General features: G+C 38.8%; 1 protein-coding gene across 2 annotated transcripts in view; it reads right to left on the minus strand.

Annotated features, from left to right (window-relative positions):
- Positions 1-25805, minus strand: part of trbd (trabid) — a 221841-nt gene that overhangs the window by 54765 nt on the left and 141271 nt on the right. For both annotated transcript variants that reach the window (XM_067142911.2, XM_067142910.2), the window contains exons 5-8: positions 21699-21969; positions 13704-13948; positions 12723-12961; positions 12502-12650 (exon numbers count right to left, since the gene is read on the minus strand). In XM_067142911.2, the coding sequence (XP_066999012.1) occupies positions 12502-12650; positions 12723-12961; positions 13704-13948; positions 21699-21969 (904 nt within the window). The remainder of the gene's footprint in view (positions 1-12501; positions 12651-12722; positions 12962-13703; positions 13949-21698; positions 21970-25805) is intronic.

A 25805-nucleotide genomic window follows, 5' to 3' on the forward strand; every position in this document is an offset into this window, starting at 1 on the left:
GATACTGGACGGGGGACCTCCTTTCACTATCAGAAAGTTGGCAGTGGTTTCCCCAGAGCTGCAAGTATACACTCAAGTCATTCTAGTTGTGTGAAAATTTCCTCATCTATAAAGAAAATTTGGTGGTAACTGCCAAGGTGTTTCTCTAACAAGCTCTTGATTCCTAGGCTTCATAAGTTCAATCCAAGCCTGAGATCTTTAATGATGCACAAGAACGTTTGTGGCAGGTTTTCATCCCTGGTGTAATGATTCCTTGCCCGCAGAGCAGACTTCTTTGAATTCTCTCACTTGCAGCTTTAATAGCTGCTGGTGTCCTTGTTTGGTATGATGAAGCAATTCCAGTGCTAACATTGACAGATGAAGTCTTAAATGAAGTCTTGTATCAATTAAAAGTTTGATACACAAATTTTTATTTATTATAACAGTCGCAACAAGTTTTTAAAAATATGCACTGGAATCTTGTTTAACTTGTGACACGACCACAGTGGTATGGTTCTCTTTTACTCCCCATCCCATGTTGACTGTGCGGTGGCTGATCTTCAACTCCTTCCTTTGCAGGAATTCCGATTAGAATGACACTTTGTTGCAAATACCACTGCAGGGATGCCATCCTAACATATTATAATTACCAACACATACCAGAGACAGAACTTATGGCATGCCTAGGTACATTAATTCACCTCCTAACTATTTAGAAAAGATCCCTGCAACTGCAATATTTTTGTCTTTGATACATACTGCCAAACATTAGTACTGAAGGTGTGGAGATATTAAAGAACTTAGAAAGCATATTATTGGAGAAGTCAACACTAGAAATAGAAACCAGCAGCACAACATAATGCAGGCGTTCTTCAGAACAAAATATGGAATCTGCTATGGAAAAGAGCATATATTAACAGGGGCTAAAAAAATAATGTACACGGCATATTACGTACCTATTATGATATATCTCAGATCACACATGGTTGGAGTCAAAAAAGGATAAAAACAGACAACAAAAATGACATTTTTGAAAAGTAAGTTACTGAAGACAGAAAGAGAGAGTGAGAAATGGAAACATGAAAAGAATTAAAAGTGAAAAATTTGAGGGATACAATAAAAAAAAAAAAACAATAAAAAAAACAGAAAAAAAAAAGCTTCAGGTAAACAACAATTCATTACCTCTCATATCCATCCCAATAATATTCAAACTTTCCAATAATCATCCTGGTTTCTGGAGATTCTTTTAAAAATGCATAGGACAAGTTAATAGTTTTGGGCTGGTATGTAGTGAACTACATTACTGAGTTGGACTGTAACATAACAAGGAATGCAAGGAGAAAATGCACACTGGGACTGCGAGGAACAGGAGGGTTGTTGACTCATGCACTCGGCAATATCACGCACCTACTGTATTGCCTTAGTCTGTGTAAGTCAGTTATGAGCATTACAATATAATATTTATTTTTACTGTGGTAGTGCTGGCTGTCAAAAAGGAAACAAAAAAAGAAGACTGCAGTGAGTTAAACAGGCTACGATAACAACCTTCTTTAAAAAGAAAACTGAGTAAAAGAATCATGAACGTTTTATTTCCTTACGTTTTATAGTGTTCTTAAATACAGTGCTATGTTTGATTTTAACACATAGTGTAAATTTATTGTAGGCCTAAATCCAGATACTGTGTTTTCCAGACCACCTGGCACCACATTAATCTGAATATATGTTTTACTGTAATGATGATGATGATGATGATGATGATGATGATGACAACAACAACAACACCTAGCAAGTGGCCGTGCGATTTGGGTCACATAGCTATCAGCTTGCATTCGGAAGATAGTGGGTTCGAACCTCACTGTCAGCAGTTCTGAAGATGGTTTTCTGTGGTTTTCCATTTTCACTCCAGGCAAGTGCTGGAGCTGTACCTTAATTAAGGCCACGGTTGCTTCCTTCCCACTCCTTGCCTTTTCCTATCCCAATGTCGCCATAAGACCTATCTGAGTCAGTGCGATGTAAAGCAGCTGCTACTGCTACTGCTGCTACTACTACTACTACTACTACTACTACTACTACTACTACTACTACTACTACTACTACTACTACTACTACCCTGTGACTCAGAAACACCTGAAAGCATCTTGACCAAATGTGGCTATTCTATGGTTATATGAAGTTTTTATTTATTTAGCATATGACTCAGGGCCGGGAGTGTCCGAGGACAAGTTTGGCTCGCCTGGTGTAGGTCTTTCCATCTGACGCCCCATGGGTGAACTGCATGTCTGGGTGTGAGATAATGATAATGAGGTAGGGAGAAGGTGAAACCTTGAATCAGCACATAGCCTACTCCAGTCAAACAAAACCACAGGATCTGTTCAAGGTTTAACATTCTCATCAGATGGACAAATCACCATCAACAGCGTCATACGCCCCCACTCCATATGAACACTGCGGAGAGGTTTGAAACTGAATCCAGGCTTTTGGTACGCAAGCTAGTGGTTACAAATTGTATACCTCCAGCTCCCCTACCCTGCTGGCCAACATTCTGATGATTAATTTCTTTTTTAAATAAAGGGACTTAAACTGGCTAACCATGGTGGCAGATCTTATGGACTAGACACCTTAATGATGAAAACTACCAGGCAGGCTGTAAATAAAGTGAAAGAGCGTAAGATAAAGTCACTGTTGAATACAAATTCAAATAATTGCATTCCCTGGTGCCTTTTCAAGCAAAATAATTACATGTCAAAGGGTTGAATAGCTGAATGAAGAAAAAAATCTCAAAACAAGCTACAAAGTTACACATGAAAGGAGAGGCCAAGGGAGACACATAATAATGCACAGATGGTTAAATACAACATTCACAGGATTGTATTAACTGATTGCATTTGTGTAAAGAGAAATTATGATGAAAATTATGAATTTGTAATCTAAAACCATATTCTAACAATGGAAGTAATTTTCCTAATGAACAAAAACACCATGCGATGAAGTATGCAGAACAACCGACTCAAAATCAGGAAGGAACTGCAAAACCCACAACTGAGACTTTCTGAACTGTGAGGTAGGTGCAGAGTAAATAATTACTCAATTTGAAGAAAGCTAAAGTAATGGGATAGCAGTATTTAAAGATAATTGTGTGATCGGGCGAGTTGGGCGTGTGGTAAGAGGCGCGCGGTTGAGAGTTTGCATCTGGGAGATAGTGGGTTTGAATCCCACTGTCGGCAGCCCTGAAGATGGTTTTCCGTGGTTTACCATTTTCACACCAGGCAAATGTTGGAGCTATACCTTAATTAAGGCCATGGCCTCTTCCTTCTAACTCCTAGGCCTTTCCTATCCCGTCGTCGCCATTAAGACCTATCTGTGTCGGTGCAAAATAAAGCCACTAGCAAAAAAAAAAAAATAAATAAATAAATAAATAAATAAAAAATTATCGGTGGTGCCACCGTACTATGACATCTTGGAAATGAAAAGACCTGTACCAGGTATGAAGTGCAGTGCTCTTTAATGTCAGTGGTATATGGGAGCAGAAGACCTACCAGAATGCCACTGTTATTGAACTTTACAATGGCGAAAAATGAGAGTATCCTCCTATTCAATACATCTATATTCCGTCATTAGACGGAGCAAACAAATTCAGACATGTTACGGCTCGCTTGAGCCATCTATACATAATATAAGTAAATTAATATAAGTAAATTAATTTACTTATATTATGTAAATTATTCCAACCCCCCTAATTTTTTTCACTGAAGATGGCTCAAGCGAGCCGAAACATGTCTGAATTTGTTTGCTCCATCTAATGACGGAATATAGATGTATTGAATAGCAGGATACTCTCATTTTTCGCCATTGTAAAGTGCAAACCGTCAATACGGAATGATTCTAATATCTTGTAACTGTTAGTGAATCCACAAAGACGCACACACGTGATGTTGTCAACTGTGTACGCTGTTTTTATTTACCAATTATATATACATTATACATACACATCAATAAACCACCATTTTGAACACTCGCTCTCGAACAAAACAGTTACGAAGGATAAGAAGAAGACTGCACACATGTGCATGTCAACCAACTACCAACGCAACAAATTCACATACTTGATTAATGACTTGCATTCATAACTCTCAATAAAACAACTCCACTCAACCCTCAAGACTGCCTCTTTATATATATTGCCTGTCCAGGCTTTTAGAATAATATGACACATGTTTCCTCGTAATTTCGAGAGTCTCCAATAGCCTATTTACAATTAATGGATTTTTCTGTAACTCTCTAGAGCTAAAGATACGTTGTTCCGGACTATTACAGTGTGTTGCACAATACTGCACTGGATTTATACATCATCCGTCTTACTAATAAAAAATCCTTATATAGTTGTTTAACACTTGTATAGTTATACAGTGAATAAACCCTGTATAAGTATTGTATATTTTTCTTATTAATAAACGTGGTATAAGCACTGTATTATTATACAACACGTATACACTCGTTCCAAGTCTCGTAGGAATCTCTTCCTTACGTTGCCATAAGACCTATCTGTGTCGGTGCGACGTAAAGCCACTAGCAAAAAAAAAAAAATCTTCCTGCAGTTCACCGACATATTTTGCACGTTCACCGCCTTTCTGTTTTCTTATATATATAAATGATATGAGTAAAGGAGTGGAATCCGAGGTAAGGCTTTTTGCGGATGATGTTATTCTGTATAGAGAAATAATTTACAAGATTCTGAGCAACTGCAACGTGACCTCGATAATGTTGTGAGATGGACATTGATAAACGGGGTTAAAAGTCAGGTTGTGAGTTTCACAAATAGAAAAAGTCCTCTCAGTTTTAATTACTGCATTGATGGGGTGAAAGTTCCTGTTGGGGATCATTGTAAGTATCTAGGTGTTAATATACGGAAAGACCTTCATAGGGGTAATCAGATAAATGGGATTGTAAATAAAGGGTACAGATCTCTGCACATGGTTATGAGGGTGTTTAGGGGTTGTAGTAAGGATGTAAAGGAGAGGGCATATAAGTCTCTGGTAAGACCCCAACTAGAGTATGGTTCCAGTGTATGGGACCCTCACCAGGATTACCTGATTCAAAAATTGGAAAAAATCCAGAAAAGCAGCTCGATTTGTTCTGGGTGATTTCCGACAAAAGAGCAGCGTTACAAAAATGTTGCAAAGTTTGGGTTGGGAAGAAGTGAGGGAAAGAAGAACTGCTCGACTAAGTGGTATGTGATTGAAATAATAACATTAAGTTATTTATTAGACCACCTAATCAATACAAAATGATATTTATTACGTGTAAGTGGTATGTTCCGGGCTGTCAGCGGAGAGATGGCGTGGAATGACATTAGTAGACGAATAAGTTTGAGTGGCGTTTATAAAAGTAGGAATGATCACAATATGAAGATAAAGTTGGAATTCAAGAGGACAAACTGGGGCAAATATTCATTTATAGGAAGGGGAGTTAGGGATTGGAATTATAACTTACCAAGGGAGATGTTCAATAAATTTCCAATTTCTTTGAAATCATTTAGGAAAAGGCTAGGAAAACAACAGATAGGGAATCTGCCACCTGGGCGACTGCCCTAAATGCAGATCAGTACTGAGCGATTGACTGATTACACAAAAATACGCCCTACCATAATTTCTTTTTATAGTTATTCATTGTCGTTCCTTCTCTTTAAAGTGTTTTACTTTACGAAGATGTCTAGCCTCTATAACCTCTCAATGGTGTATGTCTTCTATGTTTAAAATATTGTGAAAATCGTCAATGTTATCGTCCACTCTTTCAGTGTGTGTTGAATGTTAAAAGGATAAGTCGAATATTTCACCACGATTATATTACTGCAGACAGTAAATACCACGAAAATAAACTGCTCACTCGTATTTTTCCCCCCGCTACTTGCTATTTCTCATAAACGGTGTATAAACCTTGTATAAAAGTTATACATCGTTTATTAGTAGGACGGCATATGTACAGGTAAATAATAAATTATGTGCAATTAATTACGTGTTCTTACATTAAATAAACTCATATTAATATATATACAGGAGATGTTTCATGACATAATCTCACAAATAATACGATCATGATTTATACCAAATAAAGACTGTAAATAATAATAATAATACTACTACTAATAATAACTGATGTAAACAACTTCATAGCCATCCACACTTCACAAGTCATAATAACAATATTCACCGAGCTCGATATTTCCATTATTTACCCATGGGTTAGAGAATATTGTTTCCATGTTATACTAGTCCATTACACTTGCATCATTGTTAACACCACGACACTGGTTACAGCATTTCACCTGGACACATGACATTGCTAATTGGACTCTGGAGGACTGGCAATGTAGCTTGGTCTGATTTCAGAGAAAGTAGATAAAAAAATGAAGAAAGAGCAACATAAATTTAGAAACAATAGACCAACTTTTGACCTAATTTTTACATTAAGGAACATGGTGGGAAAAAGATGGAGTTCAGGAAAGATTTAGTGATGACATTTACAGATAGTGAGAAGGCATATGACAGTGTACCACGGCAACTGGTGTGGAATGCATTGGAAGAAAGTATGGTATGTAAGCAAAGACCAAAATAAGATAAATAGAATGGTTCAATGTAGAAACCAGACTCTGACAAAGAAGTGTATTATCCCCTCTACTTTTTATCACAGTTATGGATGAAATTCACAAGAATGTAAAACAAAAAATGATAAGCAAAGAGACAAAGGCTTTACTCTACGCAGATGACAAAGTATAATATGGGAGAAGATGAAAAGAAAGTACAAGTTACTGTATGGAATCAAGATACAGAGGAATATGAAATGAAAATAAGTCTGGAGTAAGATGGTAGTGATAACGAGAAGTAATGGAGAAAGAAGAGGGAATATTGAAGTAAATTGGAAGACCATTAGAGGTTGTGAAAAGCTACAAATATTTGGTGACTATGCTCGCAGAAGATGGTAAAATAAACAAAGGAATTGGAAAGAGAATCCAGCAAGCCAATGGGTTTTACCAATGTATGAGAAGTTTAGTGTGGAAGCAGGAAGTCCCAGAGAAATGCAAGAAAATTCTGTACTCCATGTATTACACATGAATTTTGATATACACAGCAGGCATATGGGCTACAACAAAACGTGATAAAAGCAGAATCCAAGCAGGTAAGATGAAGTTCCTTAGAGGAACAACTGAGAAGACATGAAGAAATAACATCAGAAACATAGAAATTAGAGAGAGAACAAGGTTCCAAAAACTGCAAGGCAAGATAGAGACCAATGTAAATGGTCCGTTATTGAACATTATAAATTTTCAAGCTAACCCACTCCTGGCCGCCAGTGCCTCGCCCCAGTGTGCCAAGCTGGGCCCATCAGTTGGCAAATAGCACACCCACCAAGACTCATGGCCAGTGCACATTGTGGAGGCAACTGCGCAGAACACCTGGAGCCACCAGCAACGCCAATGCGCCATGAGAAACTCTGTCTCATTACCAAAATTTGATGGCTGCCTGGCCATCAGATGATTATAGATGTTGATTCCCATAGGGAACCTGAAATATTTGTCCCGAGTGAGTAAATTTATAATACCAATATAAATGGTCCGTTATTGGACAGTATAAATTTTCCAGCTAACCCCCTCATGGGCGCCAACGCCTCGCTCCAGTGTGCCAAGCTGGGCCCATCAGTTGGCAAATAGCACACCCACCAAGACGCATGGCCAGTGCACACCGTGGAGGCCACTGCACAGGCCACCTGGAGCCACTGGCAGCACCAATGCACCATGAGACATTTAAAAACTTTGTATCATTTCGCACTCGTACCGACTTGTACAGCGAGCACGCTTTCCAGCTGAACTCAAGGTTGCAAATAACCGTAATTTCAGAAGTGTTAATGAAAATTTCTCTCTTTCCAATTTGATTGTGATTAGTGACAGGCAGAATTGAACATAACCTTTAAAAGTCTATGTAGGCCTAATTTACATGGTACAAAATTACCATTAACTACGAACAGTATACCGGTGAGCAAATTACAATGGAAGATTTAAAAAAATGGAATTTTGCCATCATGTTGGGCGCTTTTGTATCTAATGTGCTTTTTAAAAGTTAGATTACAGAATTAAAAACTACTTGTGGTCGATTGTTGTTTGGCTTGGCGTTACGGGTATTAGATTTTTCAAAGCGTTTGGCTGATCAAAGTTGCTGAACTGAAAAAAGTTTTCAGAGGAAACTGACGAAGTTTCCCTAGTAAAACTGAATGTAAAGTTTTGAGATTTTTTAAGTCGTGTACCGGTAATTAATGTTTGAAGCCGGCTCCACGGTCTAACTTGCCTGCCTCTCAGCCGGAGGGCCCAGGTTCGATTCCCGGTGAGGTCATTTTTACCTGGATATGAGGGCTGGTTCCAGGTTCACTCATTCTACGATTACCTGTAATTGAGGAGCTATTTAATGGTGAGGTAGCGACCCCGGTCTAGAGAGCCAGGAATAACGGCTGAGAGGATTTGTCACGCTGACCATGCGTCACCTCGTAATCTGCAGGCCTTCGGCCGAGAAGCGGTTGTTTGGTAGGCAGAAGGCCGATTGGGGATGTAGTTTGATTTGGTTTAGGGGTATTTGTAAGATGATAAGTATATATATTTCATTTTTGTGATGTTTAACCAAATTGTTGATGGTTCATTCATTGTCGGATTTTCCATTTTCCTGTGTTGTACTTCTTTTTTCCAGGGTCCCTCCACCCTGGAAATTGAAGACGGTTAAGTGATGATTGATGGAGATTATAGAGAAGAGAGGAGTAAAAGTGGAAGAAACTGGAGAAAAGGAAGGGAATAGTGGAGAGAGAGACGACTGTGGAGGTTCTCGATTTGCAACCCGACCCAGAAGACTGGAAATGGAAAATGATGAAGGAGGAGTAGGGTTTGGATATGGCGCAATCCCCCATGAAGCCATGGACCCTAGCTGTTAAGAAGGCACCATACAAGCTGGTGGTAGTTCCATAATTGTGCAGGGTGTGTTCAAGTGGCATAAGCTTGATCTGCTGATTCCCCTGAACAGGTCGTTGACTGCTGACCACTACGGTGAACTGTTCGGTGACCACTTGTAAACCTTTATGGACTTCACGTACCCCGAAAACTATGAGATATTGCAGCAGGATAATTCACCGTGTCATCGGGCCACAAGTTTTCTAGAACTGGTTCAAGGCACGTTCTGGAGAGTTTCAACAACTGCTGTAGCCACCTCGTTCATCTGATATAAACCCTGTTGAGTATTTATGGGACATGGTGGTGAGATCTATTCACACCCAAGACCCTGCAACTACAAACAGCATGGGCCAGAATCTCTCCACAGGTGTTTCTTCCACTATGGAATCAATGCCATAACAAGCTGCTGCACTTAGCCAAGCTTCAGGAGGGCCTACACAATAATAAACGCCTATCCAAAGATTTTTGACATGTCAGTGTATGTAGCTATTATCAAGGAAATCTGCTCACAAAATTGCAAGGTGTCAGTTTAGGAACTACCACATAAGAGGAAAGCTTTATCAATAATGTGTAAGCATGGGAGTCAAAAACCCATCATCCCTGAATTGACCACAACACTTCTAACTCAGACCAGCTATTAAATAATGATTCATTTGTATGAAATGCACACAAAAATTGCAAAGATACTACCACAATGTGATCAAGTTGTGGAAGAAGCATTCATACTCAGTGCAACATAGAAAATATTTCCTCTAATTCATTATGCTCTTGTACTCTGTTTGCTGGCAGAAATTGTATGTTTGCATAAAGTTCTGGAAATGAAAAAAATCAATAACAAAGGTACTCCAAGTGCTGTCTGTATTTGGATATACAAAACATTAAGGAGAAAGGCACAAAATTTGATTAAATAAAATGTGAAAAATAAGATGGGACCAAGTATCATGATTTTGAAAGTATTTTGTTATTTTCATGACAACAACGAGGAGGTGCTCCGTTATGCCAAGAAATCATGTGAAAGGCAAGAAAGCAGTCTATTTTGGCCACCTCTTCCATAATGACAAGTACAGCCTAATCTCGCTGTTAACCGGCAAGCAAAACTGAACATTCCTTAGGTTAACGGCTTGCTCCCCAACAGTGCAACTTATCTTTTGATGTTTAGGAAGGCCTTTCCTTGTAATCATGCAACTGAGGCGATGGCTCTTACCCAAGTTAGAAATCATGTTTTTTTCAGAAGGGATGACAAATATAATATTTTCAGGTTTAGGAAGAACATGATCATACTAAGTGGTAACAGAGAATATTCGCGATGCGATAAGTGAGGAACTCTTATATAGGTTTAATACGATGAGAATCGGGACTTCAAATTTACGACATGCTATGCGGGAAAACATCTTAATGAGGAACGCACTGACGAGGTTTCACTGTATATTACCTGGCACAAAAACTGACTGTAAAAACTGAAGTGGTCTTCATTCAGGGAGGTTTCTTTGAGCCGAGAGTCATCTATTCAACAATTTCAGAGATAAGGGAAAGATAAAAAATAAACACCACTCCACGAGCTGCTTTTCAACCATAAGTGCTAGGTGCCGATTTTATTGCATCCACAGGCAATACAATCTTTAATTTTAAAAGGTTCTGTGAGACAAGATTGGAAGCTATTAAAGACATCATTTTTGTTACAAGTAAGAAAATTTCTTCAGTTTTTGTCTCGCATCTGAGTAAAGATGCCTCTTAGCCAAGAAGATGCTGCGAGAGCCATTGCATTAATCAAGAATGGACGAAGCGTTTGTTATGCCACCAATTTTATTGGTGTATCATTTGGAAGTATTCAGCATTCTCTGCAAATTTGGTACCTATCAAAGACAACATGAATCAGGTCATCAGAAGTCTACAACTGCCAGGGTTCCTAATCTTTCATGTTTTGCAAGATTGCCGTGGTTCAGGCCAGAAATCATCACAGGGCAGTGAGAAACATTGCTGCTAGTGAGACAGGACAGTAATGCAAATGCACTGGTGTGCAGCTTACTCCCCAGCTCGAATCAATACTGGAATTGGACTGTGAACCAGTGGTCAGGAATGCTCTTCACCGTTGAGTTATGATTTTGTCTCTGATTTCCTGATGGTAGGGAGAGAGCATGGAGAAGGACTGAGGAGTGATGTTCACCCTAAAATATCTCTGAGAATGCATCATTTGGAGGTGGTTCTATTACGGTTTCGGGTGGTAAACCTTTGAGGTGCAAATGGAGCCTGTCATCATTGATGAAAATGTTCCGAATGCATACTGATACAGTGACAAGGTGTTAACAGAGCGTGCAATCCCCTTTATTCCATTTGTTAGCAAAAACTTCATACTGATGAACGACAATGCCTGACTTCATCTTGCTTGATGTGTACTAGAATTTCTTTGTGACACTGGAATATAAACCCTCAAATGGCAAGCACGTAGCCCAGACTTCAATCCCATTGAACACCTACAGGATATGTTTGGGCAAAATGTCCGACAATGACATTTTGACACCCTGCACAAAATGAAACCAGAAAAAATGGGGAAGTGGATGTGCATCCCCCAGAAAACTATCCAGGATGTTGTGGGTAGCATGCCATGGCGTATGAAGCCTGTCATTTTGCCAGGGATAGAAAAACACAATACTGGAGTGAGAAAAGCAAGTGGTCAGTGACAGCAAGAGAATATTCAATTGCAAGATAGTGAATTAAGCCAGTGTCCTTCAATTCTATTCGTGAAATGGCAAAAATTTGTAGCTTTAGGAAAAAATGTCACAAAATACTGCAAAAGATCTTAACAGTGAACTCTGATCCATACTGCACACAACACAGCCAATGCAATGTGTTGTGTAAACAATAAAGAAAACAAGGTTTCAGGCAAATAAACACACTTCCTTTTCCTTTTGTTTTTGCCATTCAGAGTGTAATAAATCTCTCAGTGGATCAGTAGTAGTGAGTCAACCTACAGATCCAAAACCCGGCAGAGTTTGTTAGATCTTTGAAGGGCGGAAAAATGTCTATTTGACGCCATATTTCGAACAATGTTAGTGTGTAAAATACCTCTGGTAACACATTTAGTGTTTACCTGACAAAAGTTATAGATCAACAAAAAGAGATCTGATTTACTCTGTCATTTGACAGAGTCAAACAGAATGTCAAAACTGACTAGCAGGCAGCCTAAATGACATCAAATTAATATGCCTGCGCATGATAGCTGAGGCCATATTACTATTATTATTATTATTATTATTGTAAATTAGTGGGCTTTTTTTAAAATATTAAGTATCTGAAGGCAATCTTGTGTGTGATAATCCAGACAATCAACAATAAGGGTGTTATTCAAGTGAAACCAAATCAAATTATAAGATGATTCTACAACACGAATGTTGGTCTCACAAGCAACGTTATTTAGAGCTGGTCAGTCCACAATGTCGTTAATGAGATATATGTTGTAAGTTTGGATTCTTAATGTTCACTATACTCTCCTTATAAAATTAGAATACAATTTTATGGTTATAAAAAGATTTTCAACTTACGCTAGCCGCCGGTAGTGGTTAAGCCACTCCTCCACCATCTGTGCTACGAGGAGAGGTCGCTTGTGTAGCCGTTGCTGAGCCACTAAGATACCACCCTCGGTGACGCATACATCCAGCCACTGGCGTAAGATGCTCTCTTCCCGCCCCAGCTGAAAACAAACATTCTTACCATCCATCTTCAAACAGTCTTAGTCAGAATGTAAAATATTAACAACATTCACCTCTGGTTGCGTGAGGAAATGCACAGGTAACAATTTGCGTTCTCGATCCATTAGTGGCAGAAAGGTAACCTGTAGCTCGTCAGATCCTGGACCCAAGTTATTTGCTCCAGCTAGGCCTCCCTCAAGTCGACTGTAAGGCTCAAGAGGCACCAAGGCAGAGAAGTGACCTCGAGTGTAGCCGAGGGCAAGCGGCGAACGGACACAGAAACTAGGTTCCCACAACAATGGCAGGTACACGCCTGGAAATAAGTCAATAATATAATCTTCTGTTTCCTAGAATGGTAGTTTATGCATAGTCATAAAGCATTTCTCCTACTAAGGGCAAGGACAGCAAAGAACCACACATCCCTTGTCTAAGATACACTATAATCATTTACCATGTTTATGACCTAGGTATTCAATTTTAGAAATATTACCAGCAGGAATGACATTTGTATCTACAAACGCAGATAAAATGATAATGAAGACAACACAGACACCCAGCCCCGTGTCATCAAAATTAACCAATGATGGTTGAAATTCCCGACCCTGCTGGGAATCTAACCCGGTACTCTTGTGACCAAAGACCAGCACGCTAACAGTTTAGCCATGGCGCCAGAAGGTAAGAAAGAATTTGTTCTATCTGAAGGTAATGCTACTGTATGATATTTGGGAGAAAATGGTGATGGAAAAAAAAAAAAAAGAGAGAGAGAGAGAGAATTTATTTTATTGCACGAATGTATCCTACTACACTTCCAGTGAAAATTTATAATATTGCATGCCCCTCATTGCAGGTGGCAATGTGTCACCCCATAATATATGGTTACCTGTAACATGAAATTGTTCCTAATTATAAGTAATGAAACTCAAATTTATAAACAATAGTTTATCCTGAAAATTAAAATGCATGACTCGCAGCATGTGAAATTACTGAGACACAGAACGTGCACAAAAATGTAATACATTTTTGAGTTATGACAAGTGATTTTGAGGTGTTTTTACCTTCAAACCTTGCATAACCGATGGCTTCTCCTCGGAAGCTCTTAACGTACTTGACCCCATAGACGATGATAGGCCTACGCAGGATATGGGCCAGAGCGAACACGTGAAGCTGCTCCAGACTGGATCCAGGCTGACTGGCTAAAGATAGGAGCCCTGTCCAATCTTCTTCCCACTGACCTTCATCTAGACTAAACTCTAATAGCTGAGCCTGGCTGGCTTCATATTCTTTCCATCGAGGATAGAAACTGAAAGATACAAAAAGAAACCAATGAATCTTTTGCAGCCAATGAGACAAACACAAAAGGATGATGATGATGATGATAACAATACCATACTCCTCCGAAGCCAAGACGACCCTCAATGCAAGACGGCCCCCACTTTCTTCCTTCAAAAAGTTTAAAATCAGGTTTGAAAAGTGGTTTGTGAAATCATATGAATGCTTTTCTTGTACAGTATGCATTTTTAGACTATCTTTGTCTTGCCTTACTATTTTTTTTATATATTTTTTTTTTTTTGCTATGGGCTTTACGTCGCACCGACACAGATAGGTCTTATGGCGACAGTGGGATAGGAAAGACCTAGGAGTCGGAAGGAAGCAGCCATGGCCTTAATTAATGTACAACCACAGCATTTGCCTGGTGTGAAAATGGGAAACCACGGAAAACAATCCTCAGGGCAGCTGACAGTGGGATTCGAACCCACCATCTCCCAGATGCAGGCTCACAGCTGCGCGCCCCAAACTGCACGGACAACTCGCCTGGTACCGTACTTTCTTGCAGCTGCACAAATGATTCTTTATATCTGCGAGTTTCATAATAATTAAATTAAAATTGGCATCATAATATCGAAGAGAATCCATTACACCTATTACATGTCTCTACAATATGACGATCCATAAGGAAAATATTCCTGCTGTCTATAAAACTGTTCCTTTTACCGTCAGGTACAACCGGCTGCCGCTAGATGCAACTCTCACTTGTCGGCTTTGGTCCACTTCAGCGGCTAGCAATTTAATGAAGATGCAGACGTTGAAGGTCAACGAGTTTATTGTGCCGTGGTACGGCCATTCCGCCCTTGTGTTTTTCACGCACATACTTCACAATTACATCTTCGACTTATTTAAAGTGTCCTCGTTGCAAGCCACAAAATGCACTTTTTGTACATAACACATTTTTAAGCTATCTTTGTCTTCACGCTAACGCAAAACCTTGACTTTAGTTATGCTGTATTTTCGTGCGGCTGCACAATTATTCTTCATTTCCTCGTGTTTAATAACCATTAACTTACAATTGGTATCATAATATCGACGAGAACCTGTCGAAATTTGCTGGCAATACCTGCTCCATGTGTCTTTACAATACGACGATCCATCATAAAAATATTCCTGCTGTCTGTGAAACTGTTAATTTTACTAAGTGCGAGGTACACACGTTACTCTGCCATGGCCTTTCTAAGAATTCGAAAGCTCTCATGTTTTGATGCCATTCTGCGGATTTGAGATACGTTTTTGAAGAGGCTAATACAGGGATTTTTTTTTTTTTTAAAATCTACTCAGGGGATTGTCGCTCGGCCTGTCGCTCAAGCTGCGAGCCTGTCTACCGCCAAGCAGAATGTTATTCACTCTTCACTATTTTCCAAGAACCAGGACGTTACACACAGGAGCCGTACAACCGGTTACCGCGGCTAGTGATAAAGCCTATAGGCAAAATAAAGATGCGGAGGTGGAATGACCAGTTTTATGCGCGCGTAGGGGAGGGGAGTGAAGTGAAACAGCATGGTTGCCGTGGTAGCTGCCAGTGGTGTTCATTACTGTTAGATCGCGAATGCAAGACAAGTCCTGATTTTTCACATAAGATTCTGAGGGGGAAAAAAGTCATCTTGGATTCGGAGAAATATGGTAATAAAAATTACGATTAAGTTCTATTTCTTATATGTAAAATATTGAAATATGTGCTATATTACCAAGCATAACGTTGTGAAATAATAATAATAATAATAATAATAATAATAATAATAATAATAATAATAATAATAATAATAATAATTCCGTGTGGGGATTTACCGGTTACCTCCATCGGGTGCGTCCCATTGGAATTGGGGAAGCTCGCTGGCTCTGCTGCCAGCAGAGTCAGAGGGTAGTAGGGAAATAAAATACCACCGTGAAAAAAAAAAAGAAAAAAAAAACTGGTCCCTTGACAGGGTTACGGCGAAGACTGGTAAATGACCAGAAGCCAGAAAACATCTTGAGGCAACCTCTAGGGCTAACAACCCTAGTTGTAAAAGGATGGGTACCCGTCCAAAGCAAAGTCAAGTCAAAAAGCATGATGGCACAACATTTCAAGAAACATACCCCAGGGGGTAAATCTTCGGATAAATCCCTCGTCGTGAACACCACGGCGCACGAGTCTCGTTCGGATTCTGGGGGAGACTCGACATCATGCAAGAGACGAGTCGGAGCGTCTCAGTGTACCCCGAAGAGTCAAAAACTCAGGCCAAAATCTAAAACCTTTCTAGCAACTTTCAACATAAATTCACTTACACAAACTGGCAAGCTGAAAACCCTCACCAAAGCTCTTCACGAAAATCAGATATCCATAATGGCCCTACAGGAAACAAGGTACCCAGATGAAGAGATTTTTGAATCCGAAGGCTACCGATTTTTCAAGAGCAAAGCGCAAAGAGGAATCCTCAATGGAGCTGTGATGCTTGGAACCACGTTTGCTGTTAGAACCAAGATCCTTAAATCGGTTGCAAATTTCGAACCTGTGAATGACAGATTGTCTATACTCACAATTAAATGCACGAACAAAACCTACGCCCTAGTTAACGCACATGCTCCTACAAACGATAAGAAAAAGACTGATCCAGACGAAGTTGATAATTTCTGGGACCTATTGGATGAAAAATTAAACAAAATCCCCAAACACCATGTCAAGCTTTTTTTGGGTGACTTCAATGCCCAACTAGGTCGTGAACAGAAGTACAAGAAAGTTATAGGAAATTACCCTGCCCACAAAAGAACCAATCCCAACGGCAAAAGACTGGTGTCCATTTGCGAAAATCACAACCTGCAAGTTATGTCGAACCACTTTCGCCATCTACCCAGAAAGCAAATGACTTGGTGTTCTCCCGTCCAAGCTCTCGGAGAGTTCCAAATTGATCATGTTGCAATCTCCAGGAGAAACAGCCCTGAGATTATGAATGTCAAGGTAAAGAAAGGCATCAATGTGGCCTCAGATCATTATATGTCTCTTATCAAATTCAAACCAATTCCCGCAAACACAAGGAAGACAACCAAACAGATCACACGCTTCGACAATGATAAACTTCGGCAAAGGGTCGAGGAGTTCCAGGAGAAGGCTAGACCAAATGACTGTGACTTTAACAACGCCAAAAGTCTCCTTGTTGAAGCCGCCAAAGACGTTGCAGAAATCAAGAAAAGCAAAAAGCATGCCTGGTGGAATAGTACCTGCGAATCAGTCCTCCAAGAAAGACTCAATGCGTGGAAACAGTACTACTCTACGAAATCAGAAAATGATTGGGAAACCTACAAAACCCAATGTGCCCAAGCAGCTAGGGTGTTCAGAACTGAGAAACGTAAATACGAAAAATCTCTCATTGAAAAGATAGAACAACACTTTAGGAAGAATGAAAACAGAGAGTACTACAGAGCCTTCAAACGCAAACTCACTGGCTATAAACCACCATCTCTATGCTTTGAGCGAAAGGGCGGCACACTGGCGACGTCAAATGAAGAAAATTGCAGCATTCTGGCAGATTACTTCAAGAATTTACTTAATTGCTCTAAACCGCAAAGTCCCATTGAGACCAAGGAACCCTTACTCAGGTACCCAGATTCCAGACCACCCGACAGAGATGAAATCAAGCGCCACATTGCCCGTCTCAAAAATAACAAAGCGCCGGGGGAAGGCTCAGTAGTAGCAGAACTATGGAAATATGCCCCAGAGGAATCACTTGATATCTTGCAAAAGCAAATAGAAGAAATTTGGAACAAGGAGACCCTACCCGAAGATTGGAAAATAGCTTTGATCCATCCACTACACAAAAAAAGGCAGCATTAAGAACATCAACAACTACAGAGGAATATCTTTGTTGCCCGTGACTTACAAAATTCTATCACTGGCCATCCTGGAGCGTTTGGAAGCACAAGTCGAACATCAAATAGGTGAATACCAAGGAGGGTTCAGAAAAGGTCGCTCAACAGGTGAACAGATCCAAAATCTCAAAACGATCATCAGATATTGTACACTAAGGTCCAAGCAGTATGTGTCTGTCTTTGTGGACTTTAGGAAAGCGCACGACTCCATTGACCGGGAAGTCCTGCTAAACATCTTAAATGAATTTGGAATTGATTTGAAACTGCTGGCATTAATTAGAGCCACCCTGACCGATACAAAATCCAAGGTGAAGTTCCACGGATGTCTCTCGGATTCCTTTGACATCAAAACAGGAGTCCGACAAGGTGATGGGCTATCCCCGATACTCTTCAACTGTGTTCTTGAAAAGATCATCAGAACCTGGCGGGTGAGATTACAGGAAACCAACTACAGTCCATTGAGAATAGGAACCAAATCCAAGGGGATCACAACAGACTGCTTAGCATTTGCCGATGATATTGCTGTTCTCTCAAACGACATAGAAACCGCTAGAGCTCAAGTTGAAATTTTAAAGGAAATTGCCGAACAAACTGGTTTGCAGATATCATTTGAGAAAACAGAAGTAATGACTAACATAAAAGAGGCTCCACCAAAACTCCATACAAAATACGGGGACTTCACCCGAGTAGACAAATTCAAATACCTGCGTGAGATCATCATGAAAAATGGACTGGACAAAGAAGCACTTCAGGAGCGAGTACGCAAACTGGAAATAGCCTACCAAACATTCCGCACAATCTACAACAAAAAATGCCTTTCCCAAAACACCAAGATACGTCACTATGAAACAGTTCTGAAGCCAGTAGTTCTATATGCAGTCGAAACCCTGTCTCTAAATGCCAACAAAGGACTCCTTGAAGAACTGGAGAAAAGAGAACGCAAAATTGTGAGAGGAATCTTGGGATCAAAGTACAGAAATGGAATCCACCATAAGAGATCCAACAAGGAAGTCTACAGCAAAATAGAGAAAATTACCGACACAATCAGAAAAATTACATAAAATCAGCTTCATGGTCCGTATCGCACTTCAATAGATTCACAATGAAGTATTTATTTATTTTCCACCTAGTCGATACAATGATTGCCTAAGGCAATTTTTATTGGTCAAAAGTGGTACATGTTTCGTATATTAACAACATCTTCAGCCACATAACAATGTTTAGATGAAAAATATAAAATAGACAAAGTAATGCTTTAGAGGAAGTGTCCTTGAAATTAACATAAGATTGACAAGATTAAAACAAACAAATAACTCAAGAGAAAATATATAAATTATTTCTACAATAGAAAGCAGTCGTCAAGGAAACACTTGTACAATATTCCATAGAGAAATTGTCCTAATAAATATTCTTTTCTTAATAATCCATGAAAAAAGATCAATTTATAAATTAAAAATTATACAATTTATAAGTAATTATCGAAATGAAGAAATCCTGATATCACAGTGCGGCTCTTATTATTAATGTAGATGAAAATATAACTAATTCCTGGAAACAGGGAAGGTGTGGAGGACCAAAACAAGAAAGGAACAACACCAGCAATGAATGTGGGAGTATTGGGCAAATGTTGAAGTTCAGGGAAGGAAACAGTTGAAATGACGTGGTCCTTAGTTGGCCGAAACAAAATGAATTCCTAGTTATATTTTCATCTACATTAATAATAAGAGCCGCACTGTGATATCAGGATTTCTTCATTTCGATAATTACTTATAAATTGTATAATTTTTAATTTATAAATTGATCTTTTTTCATGGATTATTAAGAAAAGAATATTTATTAGGACAATTTCTCTATGGAATATTGTACAAGTGTTTCCTTGACGACTGCTTTCTATTGTAGAAATAATTTATATATTTTCTCTTGAGTTATTTGTTTGTTTTAATCTTGTCAATCTTATGTTAATTTCAAGGACACTTCCTCTAAAGCATTACTTTGTCTATTTTATATTTTTCATCTAAACATTGTTATGTGGCTGAAGATGTTGTTAATATACGAAACATGTACCACTTTTGACCAATAAAAATTGCCTTAGGCAATCATTGTATCGACTAGGTGGAAAATAAATAAATACTTCATTGTGAAACAATCAGAAAAAGACGGGCACGATTTTACGGTCATCAGAAAAGAATGGATGGAAGAAAGTTAACTAAAGAAATCTTTCACTTTTTTGATTCAAACCCCAAAACCACAATTCCCTGGTTTAGAAATACCAAAGAAGACCTGCAAATGCTACATATCTCAGCTGAAGACGCCCTTAACAGAGATCTCTTCCGCAAGAAAATATTGACGAACGGGCTAAACCGAGACGAGCAACCGAAGAGAAGACACGGTGCCCCTTGGACAGAGGAGCGTAAGCAGGCCCACTCACAAAGAATGAGGGAAATTTGTGCTCTAAAGAAGGCCAAGTTCAATGTCAAATGCAACAAGACTTAACGTGGTCCTTGATGGCCCCAGCGAATTATACATATATAATTATAATAATAATAATAATAATAATAATAATAATAATAATAATAATAATAATAATAATAATAATAAATACAAAGATATATAATGAGCTCTGCAAAGTCAGCCAAGCGGATCTTCTCCTGCTTCCAGAATAAGAAGACAAAAGGGACATGGTTCAGTGAAGTATAAAAAGATCTACAAGAGGTAGGCACCACACACAATGACATCCAGGAGCACAACCCACATAAAAGCAACATTTAAGACCTCAAGGATTTCCAAGAAAAACCAAAGCTGGAAACAGGGAAGGTGTGGAGGACCAAAACAAGAAAGGAACAACACCAGCAATGAATGTGGGAGTATTGGGCAAATGTTGAAGTTCAGGGAAGGAAACAGTTGAAATGACGTGGTCCTTAGTTGGCCGAAACAAAATGAATGAATGAATGAATGAATGAATGAATGATGACGATAATGATGATAATTACCATATTCCTCCGAATCCAAGATGACCCTGAATGCAAGACAACCCCTATATGTTCCTTCAAAAATATTACATCAGGCTTAAAATGTGCTTTGTAAAATCATTATTTTATTTATAACAAATATAACTTTGTTTTGAGATAAACACACGCAAGTATCATGTATTATGCGCACACTTTTTAGTGACAGATTTTTGTACTGGGTTGAGGAGTAAGGAGGTAGCACTGCCAGTTCCAGTAATACAGCCAACTGAATTGAAATGAAATCTGAACTGAATCGATAAGAAGATTGATCGATATGAATTTTCTAAACCTTTATTATCTTAAGCCAACAACTGTGTCACACACACATTATATAACATTTCTCGATGCGAATCTTGTTCCTAACATGAATTCTATAGTTTGGCTTTGCTGTGTAAACAACAACAATACGAATACTTAAAGTGCATGCCAGATGTCGCACAGCGATGCATAAGCGATTCTTAGTTTGTGTTTTAAAGGTTGTCAATACGAATCTCGAAGATAACCTCGAAGATAACCGAGGTCGACCGATTCAGCACTAGGGTGTCCATCTATTACTAAAAGGTGCGCGTACTATACATACTACCTACTTCCTTAATAATTTTCATTAGAAGTATCTGACACTGCCTTTGAAAGTTCAGGGAATTCTTCTTTGCGAAACTGCATTTGTATCGCATCTCATGATATAGCCCTCAAATCAAGTAATCCTGGTAAGGGTCCTATATACTAGAATCATACTCTAACTGGGATCTTTAAGGGTCAAGGGTAGAGCATGCAAGTGTGCACTGATATACAAGTCATTTTTCATCAATATGAGATCTTCTCTATTGTGTGGAGGGTTTGACGCAATGATAAATATAAGAGCCTGCTCACACGTGTCCTCCTTGATGTAAGCTGTCCGCAAGGGCTCTGCGAAGTATGTTATCACGATCGAATACACCCCATGTAGCCTGCATAGCTGAGTCGAGTAGGCAGTCTCCAGCAGAACGATTCCACAATGCATACAACCTGGAGCCCAGGCGCACCGTTACCTCCAATGACCAGTTCAACACTGGAGGTTCCGACTCCAACTGTTGCTGTGCATCACGATCTAGAAGCTCTTCAAAAAGCTGTTCTTGAACTGATGGGGGAAGATCTTCCACTTCTGAAATCAGAAAACAATTGTGAGAACAGAAGACTTATTGAAATCCAACACACAACTAAATATTAGAAAGGTCATCATAAATTCCTACATAAAAGCTGGGAATATAATTATACCAACATTTCTAGAATTCTACTTCTGAAGAAGATAGGAGAAAAAATATTAAAATACTAAATTCTAATTGCTTAGAATACAAAAATCATACGGGTATAAGGGACATATTCTTTAATGTAATCAAAAGTAAATACAGTAAAACTCTGTTCAGAAGTTTTCCAAGGGAACATTAAAAAAATACTTCTTAAGCAGGAAACTTCTTAAAAGGGCTAATGCTTGAAAACTTATATCTTGAAATACACATAAACCACACAGGTGACAAATTTCCTTATTTGTGAATGATGCCAACATAGGCCAATAATATAACGGCTGCTAAAAGAAAAGGCACATTATTAAAATTTGATTATCAAAACATGTATTTTTAGAAATAAAGTAAAATAATTGGACATACTGTATTATAGAAATATTTTATAAGAGAACTCAAAATATTATATATACATTTGTGCAATAGATAAGAAATACTAAGAACAATGAAAGGCTAGATAGTAACAGTACATTATCTAAAATAAGTACTCTATTAGACATCAAATAGATTTTCAAACACAAAAGTCTAGGCTACAACTTGGAAAAGAAATTGTCCAGGGTTGATTGTTTGAGGATTTTACTGCTTTCTTGCTGTATAAACCTCTCCATTTCCCACATTCTTTTTCATGTGTTCTAGGGCACATTAGGTGGACCTTCTATAAACCACATCTGTTGTTCAAGATGGTTCACTGCAAGATGGTCTTTAAAATTATCTTCCATTTCTTCTTATTTTTCTTCTTCTTCTTCTTCTTCTTCTTCTTCTTCTTCTTCTTCTTCTTCTTCTTCTTCTTCTTCTTCTTCAGTCTACTCATCTCCTCCCTGAATTTCCTTGCAGATCTGATCGATGGTCTGCTCCCTCCATTTCTTCAATGGCAATGAATTCATTGAAATAACTTGTTATCTCCATCCACTCCTGTATGATTTCCCAGCACCCTGGATCTTCACTACTAACTTGTGTAACCAAGTTACTCTTCACAGACAGAACTTCTCATACAAACTGACTTGCTGCTGGTGTACTTGCATGGTAGAGCCTAACACGTTTTAAACAGCATGGGTTCCTGAACTTTCCTATCACCAGTAGCGGTAGTTTATCGGTTCCTTCCACATTCGCACCAACCATTACCATAGTTCGTACTTTGTCTTTGTAGCAAGATTCTCCCTTGAAAACTACAGATTCATCTGAGATAACCTGGTAAAAAAAAAAGTCTGATTTCATCAACATTAAGAACATCATGCTTGAGCCAATACCCGCACACGTATCCCAGGAGGACAAAGGAGAGAATCAATACGGGAAACACGAGGAAACGAGTGCACCAATAACACGAGGTCTGGTGATCATGATAGGGAAAGGCGACAACGTATCAGCCTTGAACTGAGAATCAGTCCTTTAATAATAGTAGTAATAATAAAGGACTAACGCTACTGTAAATCAAAAGCAAATTAGCATACAAATTTGCAATTTATTGAAAGAGTAAATTAAGAGGAGAAAATCAATCAATGGAACATGCAAGTAGGATACTGAACAGAAAATGTTAAAAAGAAATACATACACACAGAGCATGACATCCAAGTTTTTCTCGGCCAAGCTTCCCACCAAATAGCGAACGGTAATAAAGCTCAAATTAAAACATTCAATTACACAATACTATCATGCTTTTCTCTCCATTTTTTTTCCAAAGATGCCCGCATGGTCGATGTTCTCTTACTTATATTATTACTCTTAGTTCATTATAGCATTCATTAGATGACCCATCAGAAAGGAGAAAAAATATACATCAGAAGGGACAAAGGGGACAGAGAAAATCAGTTATGAACCTCCGTGGCTGGAAACCACGAGACTGCGCACATCAATAGTCAAGTAAGCAGAAGAATAAGAAAAAGAAAACCGGGAATGAGAAATAAAATGCCAGCCATCAAAAATAAGTCAGACACAAGGCCTGGTCAGGTACGAGCAAAAATAAAGGAGCAATATTAAAAAAACATCACATGAATTAATAAGGGCAAAATATACATGATATAGTGCGGCTTCCCGTCCAATTCATACATACAACACCCACGCATGCACAACCATCCACCCGAGCACAATAATAAATATGTGGCGGTAGGCCATCGGTCTGTCCAAAGGGCACAACGGTCTCCCCATCAAGCCAGGTTACCAAAACAGATTGCCTCAATAAGGGACAGTATTCTGTAGAAATGAGAAGCATCGAACACGAGGGTCGTGCAATAGGCAAACCAAGACACACAAGGTGTACAAGGACACAATCCATACAGATCCAATTATGTAGGTTCTGACAAGAATGACCAACACTCATGTAATCGAAGAATAAATGTAGAGGCACATAAATTCAAAGCACACAAATTCAAAGCACAGGGACCATATATCAAATAGACAAATAACTCGCCCAACACATTTACACACACACACAACCGTGCGCTCAAGGACAGAACAGCACGCACCAAAGGGTAAAATAAAAATGAACATACGAAAAAGATAGAATAAAATGTACGCACCTGAGAAATATAAAGGAACAATTAAAATAGTCATACAGGGAAAATCAAGGTTTAAATCTGCTGAAAACCTTTTGATAGGTCAGAAAAGCGGTCTCGTTTAGTGTGGAGTCCATCTTGTTGTTTTTACTCCTCGATCCCATTGGAAAAAAAAACAAGGAATAACCATCATTACATCATTACGACAGGAAGCAAGGCCTGGAAATTAAAGATGGAGTATAGCACTGCCACCTGACGACAAAACTACGAAACATTGACTTTTGTAAAGCGACTGAATCAAGCATAAGAAAAACAGATATACAGGTTTGAATATAAACCAGAACACGAGTAATGAACAACGTGCCATGAAAAATGGCGCAGGCTTCACCACTAAATATTTTGTAAATGATGCCGTCTTGATTTTTAAAGGTGTCTATCCCCCTGTTTGACACAGTAAACAGCACCTTCAAATTTATCTACCAATTTTAATCCTTTTAATGCTATAGGAAATGAAGACAAGAAACACAGGTTTGATGTCAATTACAGAAATGAGTGCACAGAAAAATTTCGGGGCTATTACATGTGGGTAATAAAGTTGCATTGGCAGTAGCAGCGCTTTCCTCTTAACACATCTAAACGTCAAACAATTCCTTCCAAACGAGAAGTTTATATCATATCTCCTCATCCTCTTTCTACATTCTACTTATGCAACATAACAATTACGAGTGACACAAGAAAATAATGCTTAGCTCATATAAAGGTACAGTAGTCATCGTCGTCGTCATCATCATCATCATCATCATTTTACACTTCCAGTTTTCCACGTACTGTTGGCGAGCCTCTTCCACCCTGTCTTACTGAGTTACATTCTGCTGTTAACCTGGATCCGCCCAGCGTGCCATATATGGCACGGTAAAGTACACCGTCTTCTTGGACTCTTACTATTGAAACTGTATGCACTCTATTGTTTACTACGGTACTGTCATGTGCAGAGAAGTTTGTTTTGTTTTAGTATACCATGTTCATCAGTACGGTATGGCTACATAAAAAGAAGTCTTGTTTTCACGAGTGCCAGTAATGGCTGCACGTTTGAAGTAATTCCTGTTTTACTTGTATATTCATTTTATATGGAGCCTGTTGTGCTATATTTTTCTCTAAGGTGCTCATATGTATGGTGGTTAGCTAAGATATGTCTTGACCGGGCGAGTTGG

This window comes from Anabrus simplex, chromosome 3 (genome assembly GCF_040414725.1).
Source record: "Anabrus simplex isolate iqAnaSimp1 chromosome 3, ASM4041472v1, whole genome shotgun sequence".
Taxonomy (NCBI): domain Eukaryota; kingdom Metazoa; phylum Arthropoda; class Insecta; order Orthoptera; family Tettigoniidae; genus Anabrus; species Anabrus simplex.